This window comes from Centropristis striata, chromosome 5 (genome assembly GCF_030273125.1).
Source record: "Centropristis striata isolate RG_2023a ecotype Rhode Island chromosome 5, C.striata_1.0, whole genome shotgun sequence".
In the NCBI taxonomy this organism is placed as follows: domain Eukaryota; kingdom Metazoa; phylum Chordata; class Actinopteri; order Perciformes; family Serranidae; genus Centropristis; species Centropristis striata.
The window spans coordinates 20613112-20637291 of record NC_081521.1 but is presented as its reverse complement, the minus strand read 5'-3'; the positions used below and the strand labels follow the sequence as shown (position 1 = coordinate 20637291).

At 43.3% G+C, this 24180-nt stretch overlaps 1 protein-coding gene across 1 annotated transcript; it reads right to left on the bottom strand.

The window, feature by feature from the left end:
• Positions 1-4612: 4612 nt before the first annotated feature.
• On the bottom strand, positions 4613-22835 carry fignl2 (fidgetin like 2). Its single transcript, XM_059334223.1, has 3 exons — positions 22743-22835; positions 20989-21129; positions 4613-9138 (listed from the first exon to the last, which is right to left on the bottom strand). The coding sequence occupies exons 2-3, from the start codon at positions 21011-21013 to the stop codon at positions 7118-7120; spliced, it is 2046 nt and encodes a 681-aa protein (XP_059190206.1). The 5' UTR covers positions 21014-21129; positions 22743-22835; the 3' UTR covers positions 4613-7117.
• Between the last annotated feature and the right edge of the window lie 1345 nt (positions 22836-24180).

The following is a 24180-nucleotide window of genomic DNA, read 5'->3' as shown; positions in this document are numbered from 1 at the left end:
CCACTGTCACACACTTTAGAAGCTTTTACCTACCTGCAGTGTTGCAATGGTTGTTATTTACATCCTATAAACCAGGTAGTTCTGTTCGGTCTGAATTCTCATGTGCGCCCTCTGGTGAAAACCTCCAGTAACACGTGTTGTGTACAAGCAAGAGTTACTAAAAAAAAGGGACAACTTCAATATACGGTAGGCTCCTTATATTGAAGTTGTCCCTTTTTTTGAAGCATTAACTAATGTCAAATCTGAGTACAGTGAGAAATGAGGAACATATTCTGAGTTAGAAAAACTTAATTTGGAGGGATTCTGACGCTGTTAACAGTTGTAGTTTGGTGTTGGATAAAGACACACCATTTACACTATAGTCATGCAGATTAAGGCACTAATAAGTGCTTTATAATGACTAATGAAGAGCACATATGCAACTCATATGTATGCTGATAAGCAACGACACTGTAAAAAGTCTAGCAGCAAAAGTTGCACCTAACGTCAAATAACAGCCGTAAGTTATTTTGCAGATAATTTTCTTTAAAAATACAGATAATATACAGTAATTATCTTTTTTTGTTGCTGCTTTTTTTACTTAGTGCCAGAGCTTTTTACTGTTTTGTTTTAATTTTTACATTTTACATTATTATTATTATTATTATATTTTATTTTATGCATTTATTTTTATTTATGATCGAATTCACTGTAATTTAACATGCAAGACCATTTAACAATTTAATAATACTGTTAAAAAAACAATATAATGTTATATATTGTAATAAACAACTTTGATGTCGTCAGCTTAAATAAAATGTACTATCAGGCCAGTTATTCCTCTAACTATCTAACACTGTATAAAGCTAATTATTCTTATAATTAACATGTATATCTTTTAATTACAACAGAATCACCATCAGTTTTTATAATGGCAGTGAGGAGAGTGTGGCAGAGCCGCGTCCTATTCATTGCCACAGTATGAGTAAATAGGACAGCAGCTCATTAGCATCTTTTATTATCCAATTACAAACTCTGCTCGCCTAATTACCTCCAATCAGCAGGGAGAAGAAAATGATTGACTTCCTGGAGGACAGAAATCACTCAGGACGAAAAGGACAAACTGCTTTTCAGCTGCTGACTGGATGGAGAGTGACGCACATACTGTTGAAAGATATCTAAGGGCAGGAGCTGCTGTTAAAGTGTATTAAGTAATTGCAGAAAAACAGAGCTTATTAGAGAAAGAATCTGAACTTTCCGACAGTCCTCGAACGGGTCATCGTAGGTTCACAAGCTATAAATTGTGATATTCCTGTCAAAATCACTTAATTCTACATGTCTCATTCAAAACATTGCCAAAAATAAACCGTTTGCACTAACCAGATCCTGTTAAAAACATTAAATTCTGCTCCTCAGCGACACTGTGAAGCCATGATTGATTCTGCTGAGACGAACAGTCACGTGACAAATGTTCACTGGAAATCTGTTTACACAGAGCCGAGAGGAGAGGACAGGAGAGGCCGTAAAAATGCAAATAGTTTAATATGTATAACATGTGGAGACCCATTTTTTTCCACCAATATGCATGACACTAGTGGGCACTTGGGATAGTGTATATATGTATATATATATATATGTATATATATATGTATATATATATATATATATATGTATATATATATATATATATATATATATATATATATATATATATATATACAATGGTCATAGTGAGTAAAAAACAGCAATTCAGATCATTATCACAAGTTCTCTTGCAGCAATATATCACCACACTGTAGAGGTAAAGCCTTTATGACTTTATTTGTGACTGTTACAGGTACATAAATGTGGTTTTATTGATCTCTTACTTGATGAAATGTGTCTTTCCTGTAGTGTGAAATAAGTATGCAAGCTGTAAATGAGCCTCCAATGTCACATTTCCACATGATCTGTTTTACCTTTGCAAGGTTATGTTGTTCTGTGGATGATGCGATTGAGTTTGTGACAGCAAAAGATAGGAAATAATTTTTAAACAGCTGCAGAAACGATTATCCTTCATCAGAGGATGAAGGGCAGCCGCAGCACAAGGTTGTGCTTATAACAGAGCTATGCATCATTATTAGACAATTAATTACTCTGTCATCAACACCAGCAGCAGCACGGTTCTACTGGGACTCAGACGCAGATGTTTCGGACTCAGGACTCTCTGACACCACTATCCATAACTGAGGAGCAGCGGATCGTGTTTCAGGGCTCCACTAAAACTTTGACAATCTTTGCACAGAGTTTGTTCAGATTTACTTCTTCTCTTGGTTAGTTTTGAGTCTTTGAAAGATGTCAGGAAAGGCCAGAAATAGCAGCAGGCGGGCCGCTGGGACGAGCAGTTGTTTACAGACAGTGACAGGGATGAAGGACCTCTGTGCTCTGGTGCCGGGCATGAAGCCTCGGGGGTGTGCTAGCATTGCTTCTGTTGCTGTTCTGGACACTGCTACACACATAAAGAAAACACACACACACACACACACACACACACACACACGTGCAGGCAGGCAAACCTATATGTGCACAAAAACACACTCTTCTCTGTCTTTGTTTTTATCTTTAGTGCACACACGCCTTTGCTTCGCTCTAATCTTTCACCCTCATGACACAGCCTCAACAACTGCAGAAAAAGCTTGTTTCAACTTTAACAACAGCACAGTTACCGAAAGCCATTTAAACATTTATTCCGAATCCTCAGTATCAGACGTCAGTTCATTTCACTAGTTCCGTCTTTGTCTAACTAGTTGAACAAAAACTCTTACTAGTCACTCTTTTTCAGCAACTACTTAACTAGGGAGATCCAAAAATGTCCACAAGTAACACTAGTGAGAGACATTTTGACTTAACTAGTACTAGTGAGGTCCAAAATCTCCAAAAAGCTAGTTTGGAGCTTATTAGTTAACTTGTAAAGCTCAAAATGTTTACTCTTGAATTAATGGTAGCCAAAATGCTCACTAGTTACACTGATGAGGCTCAATCTGTTTACGGGTTAATTAGTGAGGTCAAAAAGGCTTTAAGTAGTTAACTAATTGAAGAAATGTGTGTAACTACTCAACTAGTAAAGTCAAAAGATCTTCAACTGGTTCATTAGTTATTAGTCATTAGTGAGGGCAATGCGGCCTTTACTAGCTATCTAGTGAACATTTTGGACTAGACTAGTTAACTAGTTGAAGAAAATGTGTAACTAGTCAACTAGTAAAGGCAAAAGACCTTGGACTTGTTAAGTAGTAAGGTCCAAAATGTCCACAAGTAACACTAGTGAGAAACATTTTGACTTAACCAGTCAACTAGTGAGGTTCAACATGTTTACTAGTTGAACTAGTGAAAGTCAGAATGGTCACTAAGTAACCAGTCAAGATAAAAGCTGACTAGTTGACTTGTTAAAGCCTCTCTACGAGTTACATTAGTAAGGCTCACAATGTTTACAAGGTACACTAGTGAGAGACATTGTGAGTTTACTAGTCAATAGTGTTCAATCCTCATTAGTTACACCAGTGAGGCTCAATTGGTTTAATAGTTACCTAGTGGGGTGAATAGGGCTTTAACTAGTTAACCAGTGAAAATTTTTGCCTTCGCTTGTTAACCAGTTGAAGGAAACATGTTACTAGTCAACTAGTAAAGTCAAGACCTTCGACTAGTTAACTAGTGAGTCTAAACATGTTTACTAGTTAACTAGTGAGGTTAAAAAGTCTAGCTATTTAACTAGTGGGAGAAATACATGTAACTAGTCAAGACCTTCAACTAGTTAACTAGTTACCATTTTGGCTTGCATTAGTTCACTAGTGGAGGAAACTGGTGCCTGACACCAGGGACATGGAATAAATGCTCTTTCCAACACAACTTCATAAAAACCCACTGTCTTTTCTCTTATTGACTTTATATGCTGATGATATCATACTGTAATTTTGTGTTTCTACTTTAAAGCAGCTACAAGGAGTTTTTAACTTTCTCACATTAATACTGATGCCTTCATATGACCCGCATTAGTAAATGAGAGCATCGGGGAGAAGATTGGCAGTATCTATACTCTGAATGACTGACCTTGGGTCAGACTTCAAATCATGATGGAATAATTTAAGTAACAGAGAAGAAGAGTCTATGTTTACATTTCCCCAGTCAAAGTCTCACTGCACGTAGCATGACAGCCAGCTAAAAGGAAGCAGGAGAGATTTCCTTTGGAGAACTTTCATCTTGTCTTATATTTTGTGGTTATGGCTGACAGACTTTATTAAAAATAAGTTGTGTCAAAACAAACAAATGCAGACACAGCCAGATTATGTTTTTTATGACACAAGGTGGGGGTGCTTGTGGAAACACTACCGCTTTTGTCCACATGGGCACCAAAATCAGCACAAAATTAAAGTACCTTGTAGTTGCTTTAACCGATTTAGCAATCAGTTTAAGTATCTGTGTTGACCTTAACATTGGGGTCAAGCCAGGCTACAGATTCAGACACATAAGCACCACCATCATGTCTTTTTTGCACTCTGGGCAATTGCAAACAGCGGTGTAGTGGAGAGTATATACACAGGTATACCAGCCACGCTGACCTCTGCAACAAAACCAACAAGAAATAGAGATAGCCGCAGCGCAATTTTGACAAATTCTGTTTAATATTGTGTGATACTCTTCTCTTAAAATACAGTCTTTTCTGAGGTAGACCATTACAGTTCAAGAACATTATTATCATTTTCAAAACAGACATTAAAAAAGACATGAAATAAATACTTTCATGTACAATATGCCGCAAAAATGAGGTAGAAATGGTTACAGAAAATGTACAATAACCAAGAACAAAGTTACCGCCATAACAGATCAAAAAATGTAAAAAATAAAAGCTTGTTTTGTTGGACAAACTGACGGGAGAAGTGGGAACAAGACATGAAAATGTTGGAGCTGCTTGAGTCATTATTTAATTTCTGTAATTATGTGTGAATAATTGGTAGCATTATTATGATGAGATGGTGCCGCTTGAGGCTGGGGGTTGGTTTATAAGTTGTGAATGTGTTTTCAGTTTCTGAGACAGTGATCAGTATGCACAGCGGGGGGCACTCTGATTGATCTGGCTTTATGGCATGACTGAAGCCACCAGCTGGAGAGGGACGGCTGCACTGTGATATAGGGTTGCTGGACATCAATCAGACCACTTCCACTCTGGAGGAATCGGAATAAGAGAAAGGGAGGGAGAAGAGGGAGAAGAGGGAGGGAGGGGGGTGGGGAGAGGATACAACGCCACATGGCCACTGGGGCTCGTGGCCAGGGGGCAATCCAATCTAATGAGATTGCACTGGGGAGAGAGAAAAAGAGAAAAATAATGATGAGGGAGGGAGGGCGAGGGAGACAGAGGGAGAAAGGGCAGTGGGAAATATTACATCATTCTGTGTATACCTCCTCAGGACCATGGCAACAGTCGAATACGTTCGACCTCTGGACCGGCAGGCCGGTGACCAGGTTTTTCCAGCTTGTTAAAACAGTGGAAACTGGTGGATTTGTCTGGATTGTCCACAATATGTACACATCAACTGTGAATTCTTCGACTTACTTTGGGATTTACTGAAAGCTACACATCACAGCTTTTTTTTTTTTTTGGAAAGTATTTTGTGCTCAGATGTTCCCCGTGAGTGCACTTGTGATTGTGTGCGTTGTATTTACATTTTTAAAAATGATATTCTGCAGACATGCATAATATGTAAGTAACACGGGGATCTGCAAGTTTGTCCAACAAAAAAAAGGAATATTTTCTGTATTCTACATAGCATTTCTTGAAGACAATCATCACTCCACCATAAACTACAATAAAAATAAAGGGAAAAGAACAAGGAAAACAAAGAAAACGTATTTATATATTCATATATAATAATACAGGGATTTATGGCATCAAATATCCTTTGAAATACCTGAATTACATTCAATGTTACTCTTTGTAGCATATTCAAGTTTCTCCCCCGAGGTAAAAGCCCAGCTGTAGTGGGTATTACAAGACTGTCAGGTTTCTCCTCGCTCCTTTCTCTTGCTCCGCCGCTCTCTACTAAGACCCTAAGATTACATACATTCTTTATTTCATATTTCTGAGGTAAAGAAATTCTTCCTGAGCATTTCAAACAAGACTACACACTAAGAAAACAAAAAGGAGTAAGTGAAAGAGAAAACAGACGCGCTGTAGGAGAAGCTGGCTGTGCAGGTGTTTTGCTCTGTATGTGAGATTCTCAGGAAAAAACTGCAGACGATGAGGAATGTGAAACAAATGCATGTGGAAGTTGAGGACAATGACCCAACAGTGATAAAGTGAGCTGTCTGTGAAGTATAAAATGAAGATACGTGGGAAGTATTTGTACAACCAAACCTGTCGAGTGTAACTGCGGGGATTTAACTTGAAAAATTTAGGAAGAACAGCAGCGGATTTAATTACAGTCATTTGATTTTCTTTCTTTTTCAGAACAATAAAGATTTTGATTTGGTGAGAAGCAATTAAGAATGATTCACTTATTGTGATTTTGAGGAGCAGTCTGTTGCTGCTGATTATGCATTTGGTTTGACGTCTTTTTGGTCAAAAACTGTTTGTTTGCTGAAATGATCCCGAGCCCTTCGTGTTGGATAATTAGAGACTAAATCAACATGAGGGTAACATGGAAGTGGACTGGCAATAAATAGGATCCTGAGAGTAGCAGTCAAAGGGGGGATTTTCCAAACCCTGATTATCCATCATCTTGGACCACGTCACCTCGCAACAAATAATTGATTTTGTCCCGGACCAAGGCTAATCAGGATCTCTGAGAGTATCCAAATAGTATATAATCTGATTTTCCCATTGGCCAAAAGACTAATACTCACTCAACAAGGCCTATTCATCTTTCTTTTCTTTGGGAAAAATAAAATATTGCGGATATTCATACGAAAACAAAAACAGCACACCATGGCATGCTTCTGCCAGTAAAACTCCTCTGTCAGCTCTCCCGTACCGTCGAGCTTCTCTGGCTCTTTTGGCTGCATAATCTGTAATTACAAAACAACAACAAAACATTCCCAAGGCTTTCCATGTCAAAGCAGAGACAGGGTCGTGATGCAGTTCTAGTACAGCGACCGACCGGCTGCTTTCTCAGTGGTTATACATCTTGCTCCACTCTATACAAGTGTCCAGTTCTTTTCTGGTGGTGTGTGGGCGCACCTTGCAGAAGGCATTCTCAAAGTCTGTGAAGGCTGGGGGTTTGGAGCCGTGCAGGGACCCGGTGGGGGACGCCGCCGAGGAGAGCGCCTGGTGGCTGAGCTGCAGCAGCTCCCACACGGAGAACCCCTCTGTGCGCTGCAGCACGGCGCTCAGCTCCCTGTCGCTCAGGCTGCAGACCTGAGGCGACATCGCCTGCAGCAGCACCTGCCTGCGCATTCCCACATCTGGCAGGCCCACGTGATACCGCTTGGCAAAGCTCCGATGGACCGCGTCCTGCAGCAGGTCTGGCCTTCCCGTGGCACATACAAGAATCACCAGACCTGTGCTCCCCACCTGGGCATTCTCCAGGGTTGTCAGCAGTGTCTGCCTCAGCCCCTCCTCTTCCATGGCCTCCACCTGGCTGAGCAGCACCACTGAGGGCTGCCGCGCACCCGCCACCTGCAATAGAGACCCCAGAATGTGCTCCGCCTCTGCCTTCCCTTTAGAGGCCAGCATGGCTCCACTCAACCGGTAGAAGGAAGCCCCCAACTGTGAAGCCAAAGAACGAGTCAACGTGGTCTTACCCCCTCCCCGGGGGCCGAACAGCAGGACGGTTCTTGGTGGCCGCATCACCGGACTGGGCCTCAACACGGGCCACAGCAGGTCCTCCTCCAGGGCAGCCTTGACGTGGGTGATCCCAGCCAGCTCCCCCCAGCCCAGAGCCGGGCTGCAGTCCAGTAACTCCCCATTGACAAGGTCCAACAGTCGGGGGTCTGGGCTCTTCATAGTCTCAATAGTTGGAGCGCCACACAGTGGAGGCCGTTTGTGGGCTTGGGAGCGCTGCTGCTGCTGGATGAAGCCCTGTTCCGCCACGCCGTTCTCCCCCGTCATGCCCGCTGGAGGGCTGTACTCCCCTGCTGCCCCGTACTGAGGAGACACCAGGGGCTGGGAGGAGGGCTTACTGGGCTTAAAGGTTTGAGGGTCTGTGCTGCCTGAGCTGCTGAAGCCATTTCCTCTGCACTCTGTTTTGTCATTCACACTGTAAGGTGAGTTTCCTCCGGCCTTCAACGGGTCATAGCTATATTTCCTGTAACGAGACCCGTCCCCGCTGTCGTCCTCGTCTACACTCATCTCAAATGCTTTTCTTTTTAATGTCCCTCCAGACTCAGTCGTCCCGAGGTTGGTGCTCTGGTAAGTGTAGCTGCCTCCTACCACTGTGGGCCTGGAGGGAACAGGTGTAGGGGCTGGTAGACCTGAGGGCAGGTAAGTTGCAGAGGGGTGGCTGTAGCTGGTCTGGGGAGGGTACGTGCTAGGGGGGTAGTTATAGACAGGTGCGGTGGGGCTGTAGCTGGGCACTAGGGTGGGGGTGGATTGGAGAGTGTGGAGGGAGGCAGGGGGAAGTGCTGCACCGGGTTGGGGACAGTAACCTGAGGAAAGATAGGTGCCGTTGTAGGTGGAGGGGTACTCGCTGGAGCCGCTGCAGGAGCTGCTGCCGCTGTAGCCCGAGTCCGAGAGGTTACTGTTCACCACAGAAACACTGCCGACCCCTGGAGGGCCGGCCGACGTGGCTGCAGCCTTGGAACCTGAGAGGCTGTCGTGGCCTCCGGGGGGCACCAGGGAATAGGAGGCATCAGTGCTATGTGTCAGTGGCCAGGGCTCCAGCTCAGTCTTCGGGACGCTGAGGCCCCCAAAGGCCCCCGGCTCCGGGTAGGAGCCCACGGCGGGCGGCCGGTCGTACGGTGAGTCCAGCACGCCAGAATACTTCTCCGCATAGCGCTTCAACAGGTTGGAGGCTGTGAGAGCGGAGATGTCGTCGTTGGCCCAGGCGTAGTTGGAGCCGCTGCGGCCGCGGCCCGAGTAGAATTCCGACTTGTGGGCCGGAGAGGAGGTGGTGGAGGAGACGTCCAGGTGCTGCTCAGGCCACTGGCTGAGAGGCTGGGCATGCTCTGGGTTCCAGTGCATCTTTAACAGGCCTGACAATAGAAACACAGGGAAAACAAGGTCAAATTTTGGATACATAATTAGATATTGGTAGGGTGTAGGATGAATATTTCTTTAAGAACTTTGGTAGAAAATTCTGCTGTGCATTTTGTAGTCTTGATGTAAATCTACAGTCATGAAAAAATTATTAGACCATTGTTTTCTTCAATTTCTTGTTCATTTTAATAACCAAAATCATTATCAAGAAAACCATGGATAATGGCTAGATATCAGCTTTTAAATTAAACTCTTACGAGCTATTTTTGTTGTTATCATTATATTTGTCCAAACAAATGTAATTTTGTTGTACCAGGCATTAAATGAACAAGAAAGCAAGGAGAAAACAAGGATCGTTTAACAATAATTTCCATGACTGTATTTGGGATCAAATTGCATCTTTATCTCTATAAAAATAGCTAAAAAGTGACCAAATAAAGTTCCCACATGTGAGGAGTTTTATGGATTGTACTCCCTGTTTATTTCTCACAGGGCACAAGGCAAACTGTTCTATCTTCTTTACGGCTGTAAGAAACATTTATTTCAAACAAAAAACAGTAGTTTACATTCAGTTTGGTATTGATTAGTACAGGGGTTGTGCACAGTGCCACATGGTCCGAGCCTCTCCTCTCAGAGCGGTCATTGACAAGAAATGGCCTTTCTGTTTGAAAAGAAGTCTTTTTCAGTGTTGCCATCATGCATGTTAGCAGACGGGGCTCACATTTCCCAGATGGAGAGAGGAAAGGAGAAAGAGAAAGCTGCAGAAAGAAAGAGAATGAAAGCAGATCGGGGAGGCTGGATGTGTTGTTTTGCAGTTTCCCAGCTTATGTTGGAGTAGTGATAAGATCCCACTACTATTCCCTGTACTGCTAACATCTGCAGGTCTCCCAGAGGACCTATTGTTATCTCCCCGTGCATGTTGCTCTGAATGCCTGCTCTCTCCGCCCTGCACCCCCACCTACCACCCACCAACACACCCACCCACCGCACACCAGAGCTCCAAAGGCCCAGTGGCCGGCTGGACACAGGGAGGGAGAGGAGAAGGAGGGTGTGTGTGTGTGTGTGTGTGTGTGTGTGTGTGTGTGTGTGTGTGTGTGTGTGGACAGTGGTGTGGAGAGAGTGAGAAAGAAAGAGAGAAAGAGGGGGTTGGGTTTGGAATTGCAGCATAGTGTACTATTCATCAGCACAGTCTCCCATGGAACATTGGGAAAGTGGAATGTCTGTTCCTCTGGCTGACTTCAGCACAGGCCCAGCTCTGATTGATCATGGCTGCTACGCACCGAGCACATCGCCCAGCTAACAGCCGAGAGGGCGGTCAAAAAAAGAAAAAGAGCTTTGTTCCATGAATTGTTTTTCCTCCATGTCCCCTCATGCAAAGGTCTTACTTTTCCAGGAAAGCATTCAACTGGCATTGCATCTGAAATGTGTGGAACTTGCACATGCTCTGCAGTCCAACAAATGCAAAATGCATCTGCATAATTCTGTTATTAACCATTTCATAGTATGTATCTATGTTCAGCTGTGAATTTGCACTATGCATGCAACTAGTGATTTTTTTCATTATCACAAAATGTCAGAAAACAGTGAAAAGTCCAAGGTGGTGTCATTAAATGTCTTGTTTGGTCCAAAAACCCAAAGATATTCAGTTTAATATGATATAAAACAAAAAAAAAGCAGTTGGTGTCTATAATTGAGGGGCTGAAAACAATATTTTCTGCCATTTTGCGCATAAGGGTTCAAGGTTTTTTAATTGCTATTCGTGAACAGACCACAATCCAAACAAGAATAAATATAAAATATAAAAAATATACAAAGGTATTAGCTCAGAATATGGACTATAAGTCTAATAAGAAAAATATAAATATATAACATATGGATGCACTCTACGGAAAGTTTGGTATGTAAAGTCATAAAAAATGACTTTAAGAATGAATTAGTGGTCCTGTTGATCCACTAATCGACCTGACAACCAATCATGGATAAACAAGTATTTTCCAGTAAAAACATTCAACTGGCATTGCATCTGAAATGTGGGAACTTGCACATGCTCGGCAGTTCAACAAATGTAAAAATGCACCAAGGTGGTGTCCTTAAATGTCTTAACATCCAGTTTAATGTGATATAAAACAGAAAAAAGCAGTTAGTGTCTGTAACTGAGAGGCTGAAAACAATTTTTTTTTGTCATTTTTGCATAAATTATTTTAACAATGAATTATTATCGTTCTTATTGTCGATCCACTTCTCGACCTGACAACCAATCAGATTTTCACATCTACAAAGTATTTTCCAGTAAAAACATTTGCCTGTCATTGCATCTGGAATGTTGTATGTATGTTTGGCAGTCCAACAACTCCTTTGCACCAATGTTCATTACATCTGCTAATTTTGAATGCCAGCGTGCTTCTCGAGCACATTTCATAGCGTCTCTATGTGAATTCTCACATCTAAAGAGCTTGTTTATGTGCCTATTATATCCCAAGTGCACAGTTTTAGCATCATCTATATCACGAAGACTCGCGCTACCTCTTGCTGAGGCATTAGCCTGACATTCCACACATAGCTTGGCATTATTGAACTGTCACGATTTACCCTGAGGTGAGGACTGCTCCAGCCAGAAACGGAGGTAAAAAAGGAATATGGCAAAAGCCGTCATTACTGGCCTCTCTGCCTTTCCTACAGCGGACGCCTGATGATTCATTATTCATGGCCGTCTGCGTGTGTGGAGCCAGGCTTCTTATTGCCATTTAAATCAAATCTCAATATCCACAGCCTGCGATTCTGCTGCTGCTCTCTCTAGCTCGCTCCTTAACTTTGCCCTCTTTCTTCACCCGCTTTCCAAACCTCCCCATGTGTGTTTTCAGATTACGCCCGTTATTTATTCAGTCAGATGAGACCGGCAGACCAGATGGCCGTTGGATTATCATGTCCTTCATATTCAAATCCACTGCCTTAAGTTCCCAATGGCCAAACCAGTTCAAGTACTTCCCTAAGCTTCAGTCAGCCCACACACCCACCACAGCAAGATGCAAAGGAACATTCTCACACTGACTCTATGCACTTTTTCACAAACATGCTGAAGACATTGTCTTGTCCACACCCAGATGACCACATATTTTTGTGGTCTGACTTGCAGGTCTTTGTCCGGGCTGCAGAAACCATATATGTCCTGCAGGCCCTTCCCATCTGCAGCCCAACCAGTTTGTAAGCAGCCCCAATAATGGGGCCTGTGTGTGACAGAGATGGATGAGAGCCCAGGGGAGCTCATAAAACCTGCAGCGGGGAGGGAGGGATGGAAGAGGGAGGGGAAGGAGTGGACAGCAGGCGCTTCGTCCTCTCTAAGCGGACTGGAGCGGACATTAGAGGACTCAGTGAGGCGGGCTAACTGCTGTCCACTCCATCATCACAGTTGCACCAATTCAGAATGGACTTCTCTCTCGCCAACGTAATGACCAGCTGCCCGTACCTGAATTCACTGTTAAATCTGAGAGTAATTACACTCTAAAAAAGTGCTTTACACTCCGTAATTCTTCCTGCATGCACGCGGTGAGTTAGATGAGTGATAGGCCGCCATTCACTTCCCTGATGAACACAGCAGGGTTGCAGAGCAGTTTAGCCCTTTCCATGTAATTAGATCTTGGCCTCTGCTGGATTGTGGTTTTTAGAGCAGTGGTGCTCCACAATAAACTGAGCAAGCTCTAATCTACACTTCTGCTTAAATCAGAGCAATCATGTAGATTAATTCACTGGAGAGGCAGGAAGAAAGCTAAGATTAGAAGCAGGAAATCAGGACAATGTGGACTGCAATCATTAGATTAACTTCAATATATCTTTCAGTGCGATTCTAGGTTCAAATGATCCTGAACAACACAGGAAAAACATATTTTGATTTTTGTATCCAGATGCAACTAGTCATGTTGCATCTTTTATTTATATACTTTTCTCTCTCCTGCCACACCCCCTCCACTCTATCTTACCCATATTAAAGGGGGATTATGGGTTTAACAAAACATATTTATTAAGAATGGACAAGGACAAGAACAGTATGTTTGAAAATCCTGTCCTCAATCAATTATTTCGGAGGCTTTGGTTGCTGTTATTATTATAAGTAAAGCTGCTCTGAGATCCAGTCACAGAGCGATTGGAAGAATATTTAATATAGTTATCTATCTATCTATATCTATGGCTGCGCAATTTATCTAATTTTGTGTGAAAACTTAATATGGACTGTTTTAGTATCCAAACTGCAGAAAGATTTAATATTACAATGCCCTTCTGAATAAAGTTATGTTATGCTGGCCTACAAATTGTATTCTACAGACTTTAAAATAAGCTTTGTTTGGTAGAAATCCTTGCAAAAAAGATGTATTTTTAAACGAAAACGAGAACAGCAATGCAAAAAAAGTATAATTCCCTCTAATATCTTGAATCATATTGCAATATCAATCAAAAATAATCATCATCAAAATCATTCAGCCCTAATTTTATCATTTATAAGTTGTGCTGTTAAATTTCTGGTGAACAGAAATCGCTCTAAGTTGACATAAATGTGTAAGGAACCTGTTTTTCTCCTGACCGATGGCCTTATTTGGCTGCGAGGAGGCTGATAAGAACCTTGTGTGTATGCACATGAAAGTTCCCACTGGGTGTGGGTGTGTGCTCGTGGCCCCAGGAGAGACAGATGTTCCTCTGCTGACCGCCTTACTGTCTGTGCGGCCATTGTGGCGGACGTCCGTCCAGCAGACGTGCGTGGCTCGGACAATCCAGTTGGCCCTGAGACAAAGCCTGAAGGATCCTATTGTCAGGGGCCTGTCTAATTATGGAAATCTTATTAATCTATTCAGCAGCAGTCCACTGACAGCTTTTGTGTCAGCCTGGGATTTATTGAGGGACCTGTGTGAGCTGCATCCTATTGAAGGAGTGCGTGATGAAGACAGTGGCACGGCTCTCTTCAGCAGAAGCCAGCTTTACTTTGAGGAGGCCCTGAAATTAAAATTAGACCACTTATGGCTCAGAGGGAGTGTGATAGGTTCATTTGTGATTTTTGCGCTCTAGAAAGTCTCTGAATCTCATGTTGACTGGGTGAAACCAAAGTAGTTTTCAGCCTATAAACGCTGGTAGTGTCTACACTGTGTTGTGGTTTCCTATAAAAGAAGTATAAGTGGGTGAGGTGAAACGTTATCTTGGCAGGAAGCCTGAAGACGGAGGGCTCCAGTGCTGTATCACAGCTCCCCTGAGGTTTTCTTTCTCCTTCTCCCTTCCCGGCACTTTTGTTTTCTCTGCCCCGAGGAACAAAACGGACACGGATGCAACAACCCTTCTGGGACAGTGTGCTATTAAACTGTGCCGATTGTGAAGAGGCCGCTTGTAAACAAGAGCGTCGAAGATCAATCCAATCAGGGCTCTATTCAGGGCTGAGCTCTACCCCCACACACCGAGAGAAAACTGCCCACACCTCGGCACACAGGCACGAGTTAGGAAGAGCAATGCGGTTACACACACATGGATCTATAAATCCTGTCATCCTCATTTCTTATTAAATAAATAACAGAATGCAAACCTGCAGAAATATACTATACCACGAGAATACACTGCAGAGTTAAAAAGTTGTCCAGGAAGTCATGAAATACACGTTTTCTGTGGAGAAATTGTGCAGCAAACTCACTCTAAATGAATCTGATTGCCCCAAAGACCTCCACAATAAAAGGGCAAGGAGGTAAAATATGTTGAAAAAGATCCAATTCATGGCTGAAAACTAAATTCTTTCAATGCTTCTCGACTGAAAGCTACAGAGAGGGCAGTGTCAAATTGTTTTGAGAATGCTGCTCCGGCTGTCACGGAAGTATGTCAGCGATTTAATTCAGATCTCAGAAACACTTTAAAAAGTAAAAAGCTTCAAATGAATGCGGTTGGAATATAAAACCCAAAGTGAAGGGAAGGGCAGAGGGTGACAAAAACTGTTTTTTTGCTGAGTGTTCACAAATGGCGGCATCACTTATGTATTCAGAAAGCGCAAGCTGATCAATGAGTTATTGGATATAAAGTCCTGCACACTGCACATAAATATGGAGAAGAAATTATGTCTTTCTTCAGGAATCTTTAAACACTTCTGTGCATTTAAATAAACACGTGTAATAAAGTGCAGTTTTTCGCGCCTGGGGAAAAGCACTCAGAATCTGTTATTTATCAGGGTTTGTTATCTTGATTTGTTGTTCACTCTTGAAGCCCCTTAAGTCGGCTGTTCTCAAGTTCACGTTGATTTATGACACTAATATCAAGCAGGACATTCTCACTCGGCTGCTGCCGTCCTGCCGCTGCGTACTACCTGGCCCGTCATAAAAACACCAATCTGAGAGGCCGGCCACATTTCACATCGTGGCAGGTGGAGACAGTGGAAAATTGTCTCTGGATGTTCTCTCACTTTGGTACGAAATACACATTTTATCACCTCCTGCAGTTTGTACCAACACACTGAGAAAACATGATGAATTCCTCACATATATTCTGGATTATGTATCTTGTAGTATTCTCATGTTACCTCTTATATAATTTTACCCTTCAGATGTTGAATATCGCCATATAACAGACATATATCGTAATAAATTGGTATCAGTGTATATTTTGTGCAATTTGAAAACTTAATATTGCAGACAACGATGCTTGGGGTGATTTAGAAATTGTTAGCGACTTATTTAATATTCACATATGTATTTAATTGGTCAGTATTAGGCTGATACCTAAAATACAGTACTGATGTGTATTTAGATATTTATTTTACTCATATTTATACTCTGTTTTCTCAGTTTTTAATTATTACATTTTATTTATAACGTACAACCCAGTTAGGACACTGTGAAAAACAAAAAAAAATCAACTGTATATAGTACTAAGACAGGATATCTAATACTCAAAATGGGAATTTTGTTTCATTTTGTCAATATAAACTATTTTTCAGATTTTTTGCGCATTTAAAACATTTTTACATAGTGTTTCAACTTTGTTGGAATTGGCGCTGTATAATAATCTTAAATATTCTTCGATAAAGTAATTTGTACAAAAAGGCAGAATTATGAGTACTTTTGTTCTATTAGTCCCACAACAGGTACATTTTGACAGCAGCAAAAAGTGTAGAGCAAAAATAGAAAGAAATATCAATAAAATAACAATAAATAGAAAAAGGTAATATTAACAAAACAAAAAAAAGTATTAACAATTTAGACAATTGTCATATCAGTAAAGTATTGGTGACCCAATCCATAGAGATAAGGTCTTTTTTTCACTCCATCTTAAAAATTCACTATAACAGCTGTCACATTGGAGATTTTTTCCCCTCTAAAATCTTTATTGGTCCCAAAGATCCCACATCAGCTGGATGATAATGCTGAATAACCTCATCTTGTGGGTGGTATTGTCAAAAAGCTGTTAAAGGAAGTTTGGGGTCAGTCCTGGAGGCCCTTCCCAAAGCGCCTTAAGTCAGGGATAATGCGCACACCGGACAACAGGGATCATAATTTATCAGACATGCATAATTGGGCATTGCTCGGGAAAATTATTATAAATCTATGCATTAGTCACAGGGCTGCTATCAATCAAAAGAAACACAATCCCACACTCCCGCTCTGCCTCTCCCTCCCTCTGGCTCATCTGCTCCCTCTTTCATGGCCCTAAAAAGATGTAATAACAGAAGAGTGCGGGAGCTCTGCTGGGGAGTTTTCACACCTGCTGCCCAGTGCACGAGCAGACACAGCTCTTTTCAAACACGCCTCACCAGCCGAGTCCCAGGAGGAAGGAGCCCATCTCCTGCAGTGGCATTGAGGGATGTCCTCTGTGTGTGTGTGTGTGTGTGTCTCTATCTCTGTGCCTTCCTCTCTCTGCGGATAGATCTGTACTCCATGTATCAGAATGACACTTTGACTTACTCTATTTTTTGTTTCAGCCTCCTCTGGGGATGTTTCAGGCCAGCTGTCAGAATAGTTTTTGTCAGTGTGTGCCGCTAATATGGTTTTATTAGAAGAGAAGGACACGGTGACAATGTTCTTTTGAGTATTTTGAAGCGAATGACAAACTTATTCTGCCCTTGTCCGTACTAAAAATACACTTTGGATAAAACAACTAGTGTTCAAAAGCTTCCATTTGGTAAATCTCCAATTCATTAGTGGCGAACGAATATCCAGTGTCATTAAAAGTTGTTGTTTTGCAGAGTGGATGGAGAGGAGCAGCAGCCAAACCACTTGATGGCATTTGTTAAACATTGATTAATTGACAAACGTGTTTAGAATTGCTAATGATAGTGCAGCAAAAAGCAAACTCCCAGCTGAGAGCGTGCTCATTTTACAGCCCTTTTTTTCCTCAGCACTCTCCAAAACTAGAAAGCCTCCGGAATAATTGCTGGATGCGTCACTTCATGCTCGTAATTTTAGAAACAACTCTCCCATCCCCCGTGCCTGCTAACGCACGTCCACAAATGGCAGAACCCCCCCCCCCCCCCCCCTTTTAAGAAAAACAGGGTCCCTATTTTCTGTGACTGCAGGCTGGCTTTAGCTCATTGTGTCCACTAATATATCAAAGAACAGCTGTCCTAAGGCTCTGTGATGACCAATCACCCCCTCCATCTGTCTCACTCGCCCAATCTCTGCTCTATCTCCCCCTCCGCGGCTCTATCTTTTTCCTTGCAATCTCCTTCTTTCCCTGATTCTCTGATTTTCCACCTCCCTCCCCTCTATTCCCAGTGTGCATGTTGCATTCCCTTCTTTTCTGTCCAAATCCCCTGGCCCCTCTGTGCTCCCAGCTTATGCTCTCAGCACATGGACAGCTCTGGGATTTGTTGTTTTCTGTTAGTACACACACAAATTAGAGGAAGCTCGATAAATCAACAGCAACATTTCCGTCTGTGGGAGTGCATTTTATGATCGCGGAGCTACAAACACCTAATGGCACAACGATTAAAGTATGTTATTTCTCAAGCACGCTCATTTACTAATTAGCTGTGCTGGTGTGAAAGAAGTTGTGTCTCTTTGTCGAGCTTTGAATTCTGCTGCCTCAGGAATCCGATGAAGTGTTGCCATCCAAATGAGACTCACCACCTTGCTTCTTAATTGGGCCCTTAACGGGAGCGGAGGTCTCCTTAATGAGCTGATGAACCCTCAGAGAGACAGAGGCCAGGGCCAGTGGACTCACAGGGCCCCGGGTCCCCTTACCTTCTTTTCTTGTGGACACAAATGCATGCAAACATACACACAGACACACATACACACAACCACACACACTGGGGGCTAATTAGAGCCCATTCACACCCCGCACTAATGATCCCAGCTCTTATTCACACACACTTTAGTGGCCTGTGTGTGTACTAAAGGACCTCACAGGCCCCTCCACTGCAGCACTCATACCACTCTGCCTACAAAAGGGATAGACGCCGTCTGAGCCCTCCAACCTGCTCCTTCACGGGCCGGGATGAGATCTACTCATTCTTTTTCTATACAAACTACTCCATGACTTAGCCGAGTCATTCACAAAGACACTTGCACAAAACATAAAAACAGAGCCGGGGAGAGAAAGCGGAGGGATAGGGGTCAGTCAGAGGAGAGCTATAAAAACTGCCAGATCTAGACTCCTGTGTGTGGCTGTTTTGTGTGTGTGTGTGTGTGTGTGTGTGTGAGAGTGTGTGTGCTGTTTTAAAAGAAAAGGTATCGCTACACCAGCGGGGGCCCCAGCAACAAGAGTTAGGGCACTCCTGGGTTGGCGGCCTGGGACTGATTTAAGAGTGTGTTTGAAGTGCAGATTACAGATTCTTTGCACCAAATCCCTCCAGGAGTATCCATGGCCCCTGGAATCTCTCTCAGGTTTCTTCTCAGGTCCGGCCGAGGCTGCTCGCCCCAGCTTGAAGTACAATGGACTGGCCGGAGACGAGGGCCAAGGCCGGACACACCCGGGGAGAAGGAGACACTGGATCCAAATCATTGAGAGTGGTTTTGTTAGAGCAGTCCAGATAACAAAGTGTGTTTTAAGGTGTACCTGTCCTAACCATGAGTCACCATGCATGTGTGTGCATGTGCAGGGGGAGATATGCAGGAGTCAGAAGTAACATTGGGAAGCGGGAATGCTCCACATTCTCACAAAGGGGATTCCAACATAGAGGTGAGAGTCTTCACATGTCCTGCACATATGTAAAGTCCCTCACAGTCAGACTGTTGCTCAGCAGAATCATGACTACAGTCTTTAAGCAAAAAGACAGTGAGCTGCAGTGTCACGAGCACAGGGGTGTGTTTGTGTGTCACCAGTCTGAGAGTAAACAACATGACTACCTAACACCGCCGTGTGTTCTCATACGTTCCCTTCGTCCGTGTACACGCACACTAGGGGGCTGTGCTGAAGCTTTGCAGAACAGAGTGACTCTGTACATGAAGAACCACAAAGCTTCTGGACAGAGCAGATGAAAACCAGCATTGTGCATCCCCATCGTAAAAAAAGGCAAACCGCACACAAAGGCAAGTACTTCGTGCACTGGGAGATTCCCATAAAGGACGAGCAGTGTGCCGGCTCTGAAGGCATGCTAACTATTCCACCAGCAGTTTGTGACATTCTTGGACGTGCTGTCTACTTTAGAGTGTGTTCACTCAGCGTGGACTAGCAGGGTGCAGGGAGCTGATGGGACGACCACTTTAACAGGTCTTGATGGGAAGCAGAATATAAGCATGCATGTTTGTTGCAAAATGCTGGCCCAACAGTTTTATTGGAGCTAATAAGCCTAATTGGATTTACAGCTATAAACATCTTTTAATGGAAAAAAAACACATAGCATGTTTAGGCAGTAAATCAAGATCATCAAGAGCCACTTGAGAGAGGACAAGTCTCATAACAACACATAAGGTCAATGACTTATTCTGCTGCCAACAATTCCAATTTCCACTCATCTTATGAGCGGCCGAATAAAAACATTGGCTGTTTCAAGAGGGAAATTTACAAAAAAGGCAAACAAAGCATCATGGTTACTGTCAAGCATCGCTCATGACGCTTTAATCAGACTGTTCTGTCCGCTCTGATTTCTCACACCCACACACTTGCCCCGCACAACCTCTACAATGCATTTTTTGGATGCTGAGAAAGCAAAGCCGACATTTTTTTTATCATCAATTATGAAGTAATACTTTCTAAATTAACCATTCTGTTTGATTTCTCCCTCTTTTCTTGTAACTGTCATGCCGATAATGCTCCTTTGAGGCGAGTTAAAGAGCTGGGAAAAAGGGGCTCTTGAGGCCGAGGCCACGGAGGCAGCCCCATGCTGGCCGGGAAACAATGCTGTTTTGGAGAGCCGGAGCACTGGACTCAAATGAAACCTGGTGGGAGGGTGCAAAGAGGAGGGGGGGAGGCCAAAACTGGACACGTCAGTTATTAGGTCAGCATTGAAGAGAGGGGAAGAAGGGGAGAGAGCAGGGGGCAGCGTGTGTGGTGGTAAGTCCTGAGCTGTATTGGTAAAATGACACTGGCAGAACCGAGGGGTTTCTGCTGCTGAAACCATCAGCCCTCAAACCTCCCTCTGTCCCTCTTCCTTCCCCCCATCGGTGTCTTCCGCCTGGTGATGAAACATTCAGACAGGGCCGGTGACCAGGGTTTAGCGTTTCCACAGTGCACGTCAAGGAAAAAGTCAGGTTTCTGCAGCGAGCCTTGCACATTTTCACAGCTACCTGTGCCTTTTCCCTTCTGTTTGTAAACCACAGAACACAGCGTCCACTCCTGCTCGCTTATTTTTGCAGCGGGGGCTCATTGATTCAGGCAAAGTCCAACAAAGTCAAGTGGGGCTGTTTATGTGAGACATGCACAGTATGGTAGAGAGAAAGAAGTGTACTCACTATAGGGGACAATAGGACTCAGCATTCTGTGGAGCTGGTCTCAGTAAGGAGGAATGCTGTTTCGTGAATACCAGCTAAGGTTAGCGTCCGTCCGGCTGTAGTCCATCACTAGCATGAGCTCGCACTGACAACAGAACAGCCCTGAGAGAGAGAGGGAGAGAGAGAGAGGGAGAGAGAGAGTTACAGGCTGCTGCACAATGTCTGGACAAACACTCACATGTCAACCAACCCTTTCACACAAGCTCACACAGCAACACAAACCTAAACACACACACAAACACACAGGCCAGAATTCACCCACAGTATGATAGAATTACTGACCAACCTGAGAGCCCTATCAGTGTAACACAAACAGTGTTCACACACACACACACACACACACCCATATACATACACACATACACACACACGCACACGGACACACACACACACACACACACACACACACACACACACAAGGGTATTCATTATAGGCAGGCATTAAGCTGATTGTGAAGCTGCGTTCTGCCTCTAAAGAGGGCTTTCTAAATCTGCCTCACAAAAAGACTCATGCATACCATTGCTCTGTGCACTGGGGCAATAAAGACTGCATTCTTAGGACACCAAACACTTTTAGAGTTGCAGAAGAAAAATGCAGAAGAAGAAAAACATGCTCCTTTTAATGAGAAAGTTTTACTTTTAAGTTTTCTAAAAATACGAATCCCTGTTTGAGGTGTGGTGAACATTTAAATCATCAAAAAATAATTCAAGGAAATATGTTTGTCTGTTTTTAAAGAGTCAATATGGTCTTTCTCTGCTCTGGTTTGGGTTGTAAATGTCATATTTTAATCATGCACGGATTAAAGACAGTTTAATCCTTCAGTTTCTATCATTTTATTCTGATATGAGGCACCTCTCTGAGCAAACCGAGGAGATTAAAACAACTCTGAAAATGCCTTTCCCCCCCATAAAAGCCATTTGAATTCTTTCTTAATTCTGTGGACACCAAAGCTCCTTTTTTATCCACAATGGTATTAGGTAGTTTCAGAAAATACAGTGTAAAAAAACAATAGAGAGATGACTGAGATTATCTTCCAGTTTAAATAAAAAGGGAGGAAGAAATAAAGAAATAAGCCTGTAAATAAACAGTCCATTAATTGTAAATTGTCAAGCTACAACATAACATAACACAAAAACCAAATACAGAAAAACAACTTAACAGTAGTTGTGCAACATTATGACATTTATTGCTTTTGTACATGATCACAGTTGTTACAGAGACTCTATATTTCTTAGCACAAAAACCACCAAGTTACCAGTTTACATTCACTCATCTCCCGTTTCATCTGGCAGGCTAATTACACAATGACCACACGGCTGTCCCTGGACGCCAACAGGCTTCACGTACAACACTGCCTCCGTTTACGACCCCTTCTGCTCCAACTGACAGTCAACTTTTAACACTCAGCCCAGAATAACTGACTGCACTACAGCAGCAAAACCACAGCTTCCACTTTAAACAAACACAGCACAGTTCAGAGGGAGGCTGAGAGGAGTTTCAGAGGTTTTGGTTGGTTTGCTCAGTGAAATGTCTCATGGTCAGTGGCCAGAGAGGAGAGGAGAGGAGAGGAGAGGGGATCGGCTACAAACACGCTGAGCTCCGGTCTTCTGTAAACTTAAGCCAGCCAGCGGCGGAGCCAAGTCAAACAGCGCGAAGAGCGGAGCGCTATGACAGCAGGTCAACACAGAGATGCAGAGAAGACAGGCAGCCTTACCTATTCATGCCTGCATGTCCTCCATCAGATCTGAAAGCGCTACGATAATCCCTGGAGCAGACCAGACTCGTGTGTGCACTGCTATGCTTTTTTTCCACATATGGGACACAACTCCCCTCTCTCTCTCTCCCTCCCTCTCTCTCTCTCTCTCTCTCTCGCTCTCTCTCTCGCTCCCTCTCTCGCTCCCTCTCTCTCTAGCCAGTGACAACAGACTGAGCACTCAGCTCCCCTCCCCCATGGATCTCCCATCCCCCTCTCCCTCCCCTCCTTCTCTCTCTTTATGCTAAAAGTATTTAAGTAGGGAGAGAGAGAGAGAGAGAGAGAGAGAGAGAGAGAGAGAGAGAGAGAGAGAGAGAGACAGAGAGAGACAGAGAGAGAGAATGAGGGGAGGGCAGTGGAGAGGGTGGGGGACTGACCAATCGTGCTCTGGAGGAGAGAGAGGCCGATCATACTGAAACTTGGACACAGAGGACAGGGGAGAGAGAGAGAGAGTTTTTGGTTGGAGGGAAATGGCCAGGGTAAGTTTGGTTTGCCCCAGGAGGATTAACACAGAGCTGAAGGAACAGTGGTGAGATTGTGGTGAAAAGACAACAAGGAACAATCTCTTATTTCTACCCTGACTGACTCAGACACTGATCAGGTTACCTCAAAAATGTAATAATGTTTCTAATTATCATTAATTACACAGCTTAACTAATAACTCAGCAGCAGAAGAAATGTACTTTTTTTTTTTTTTTTTTTTTCTTACAAAACTTCTTCTCAGTTCAGCTCCTTCAAAGATGCCTTTAAACAATTCCACAGCTGCCACACCCACACATCACATCCACACATTGAGAAAGGGAAAACAAGACAATGTGGATTAGCCAGCAGTCAGCCTACGGTGTGGAGGTATTTACTGATTAACAGCCAGCTGAACCCCGTGTCACTAGTACTCAACAAGTCCCGATCCAGGACCACATGACGAATCATGATCCATGGTGTTTTTTGAGTTACTCAGCAGCTCATAAAATTTATAGCAAGAAAGATGTTGAAATACTAACTCCGACAAGGAATAGGCAATCTTCTTATGAAGGTCGGGAAAAAGCTGCATCAGACGGGTGCAACGTTACAACAAAACGTGCAGTACTTCGATCACGATCGTCGATTAAAGTCATCACGTAACGGCTAAGCATGTGCTCAGTGCTGCCACCGGTGGCCAAAAAGACACTGCAGTTGAAGACTGAAGTCGAATGCTTGTGACAGAGATATGATCGCACCACGGTCAATGTCGATACTGTCACTTTGACTGCACAGAGCAGGTGATTGTCCATGTCAGAAGCTTCCTCGCCAACTGGAAATACTCTGTGTAGTAGTTGTAGCTCAATCAATAGGCACAATCAAAGTATAGTGTGATAGGTGGGACAAGAGGCGTTAGTGCAGCAATAAGTGCTAATGACGA

Coding starts and splice junctions, on each gene's coding strand:
- fignl2 (XM_059334223.1), bottom strand. CDS start 21,013: ATGCTGAGTCCTATTGTCCCCTATA. Junction 9,139..20,988: donor GAGTCCTATTGTCCCCTATA/GTGAGTACACTT, acceptor TTCTATTGTCAG/GCCTGTTAAAGATGCACTGG.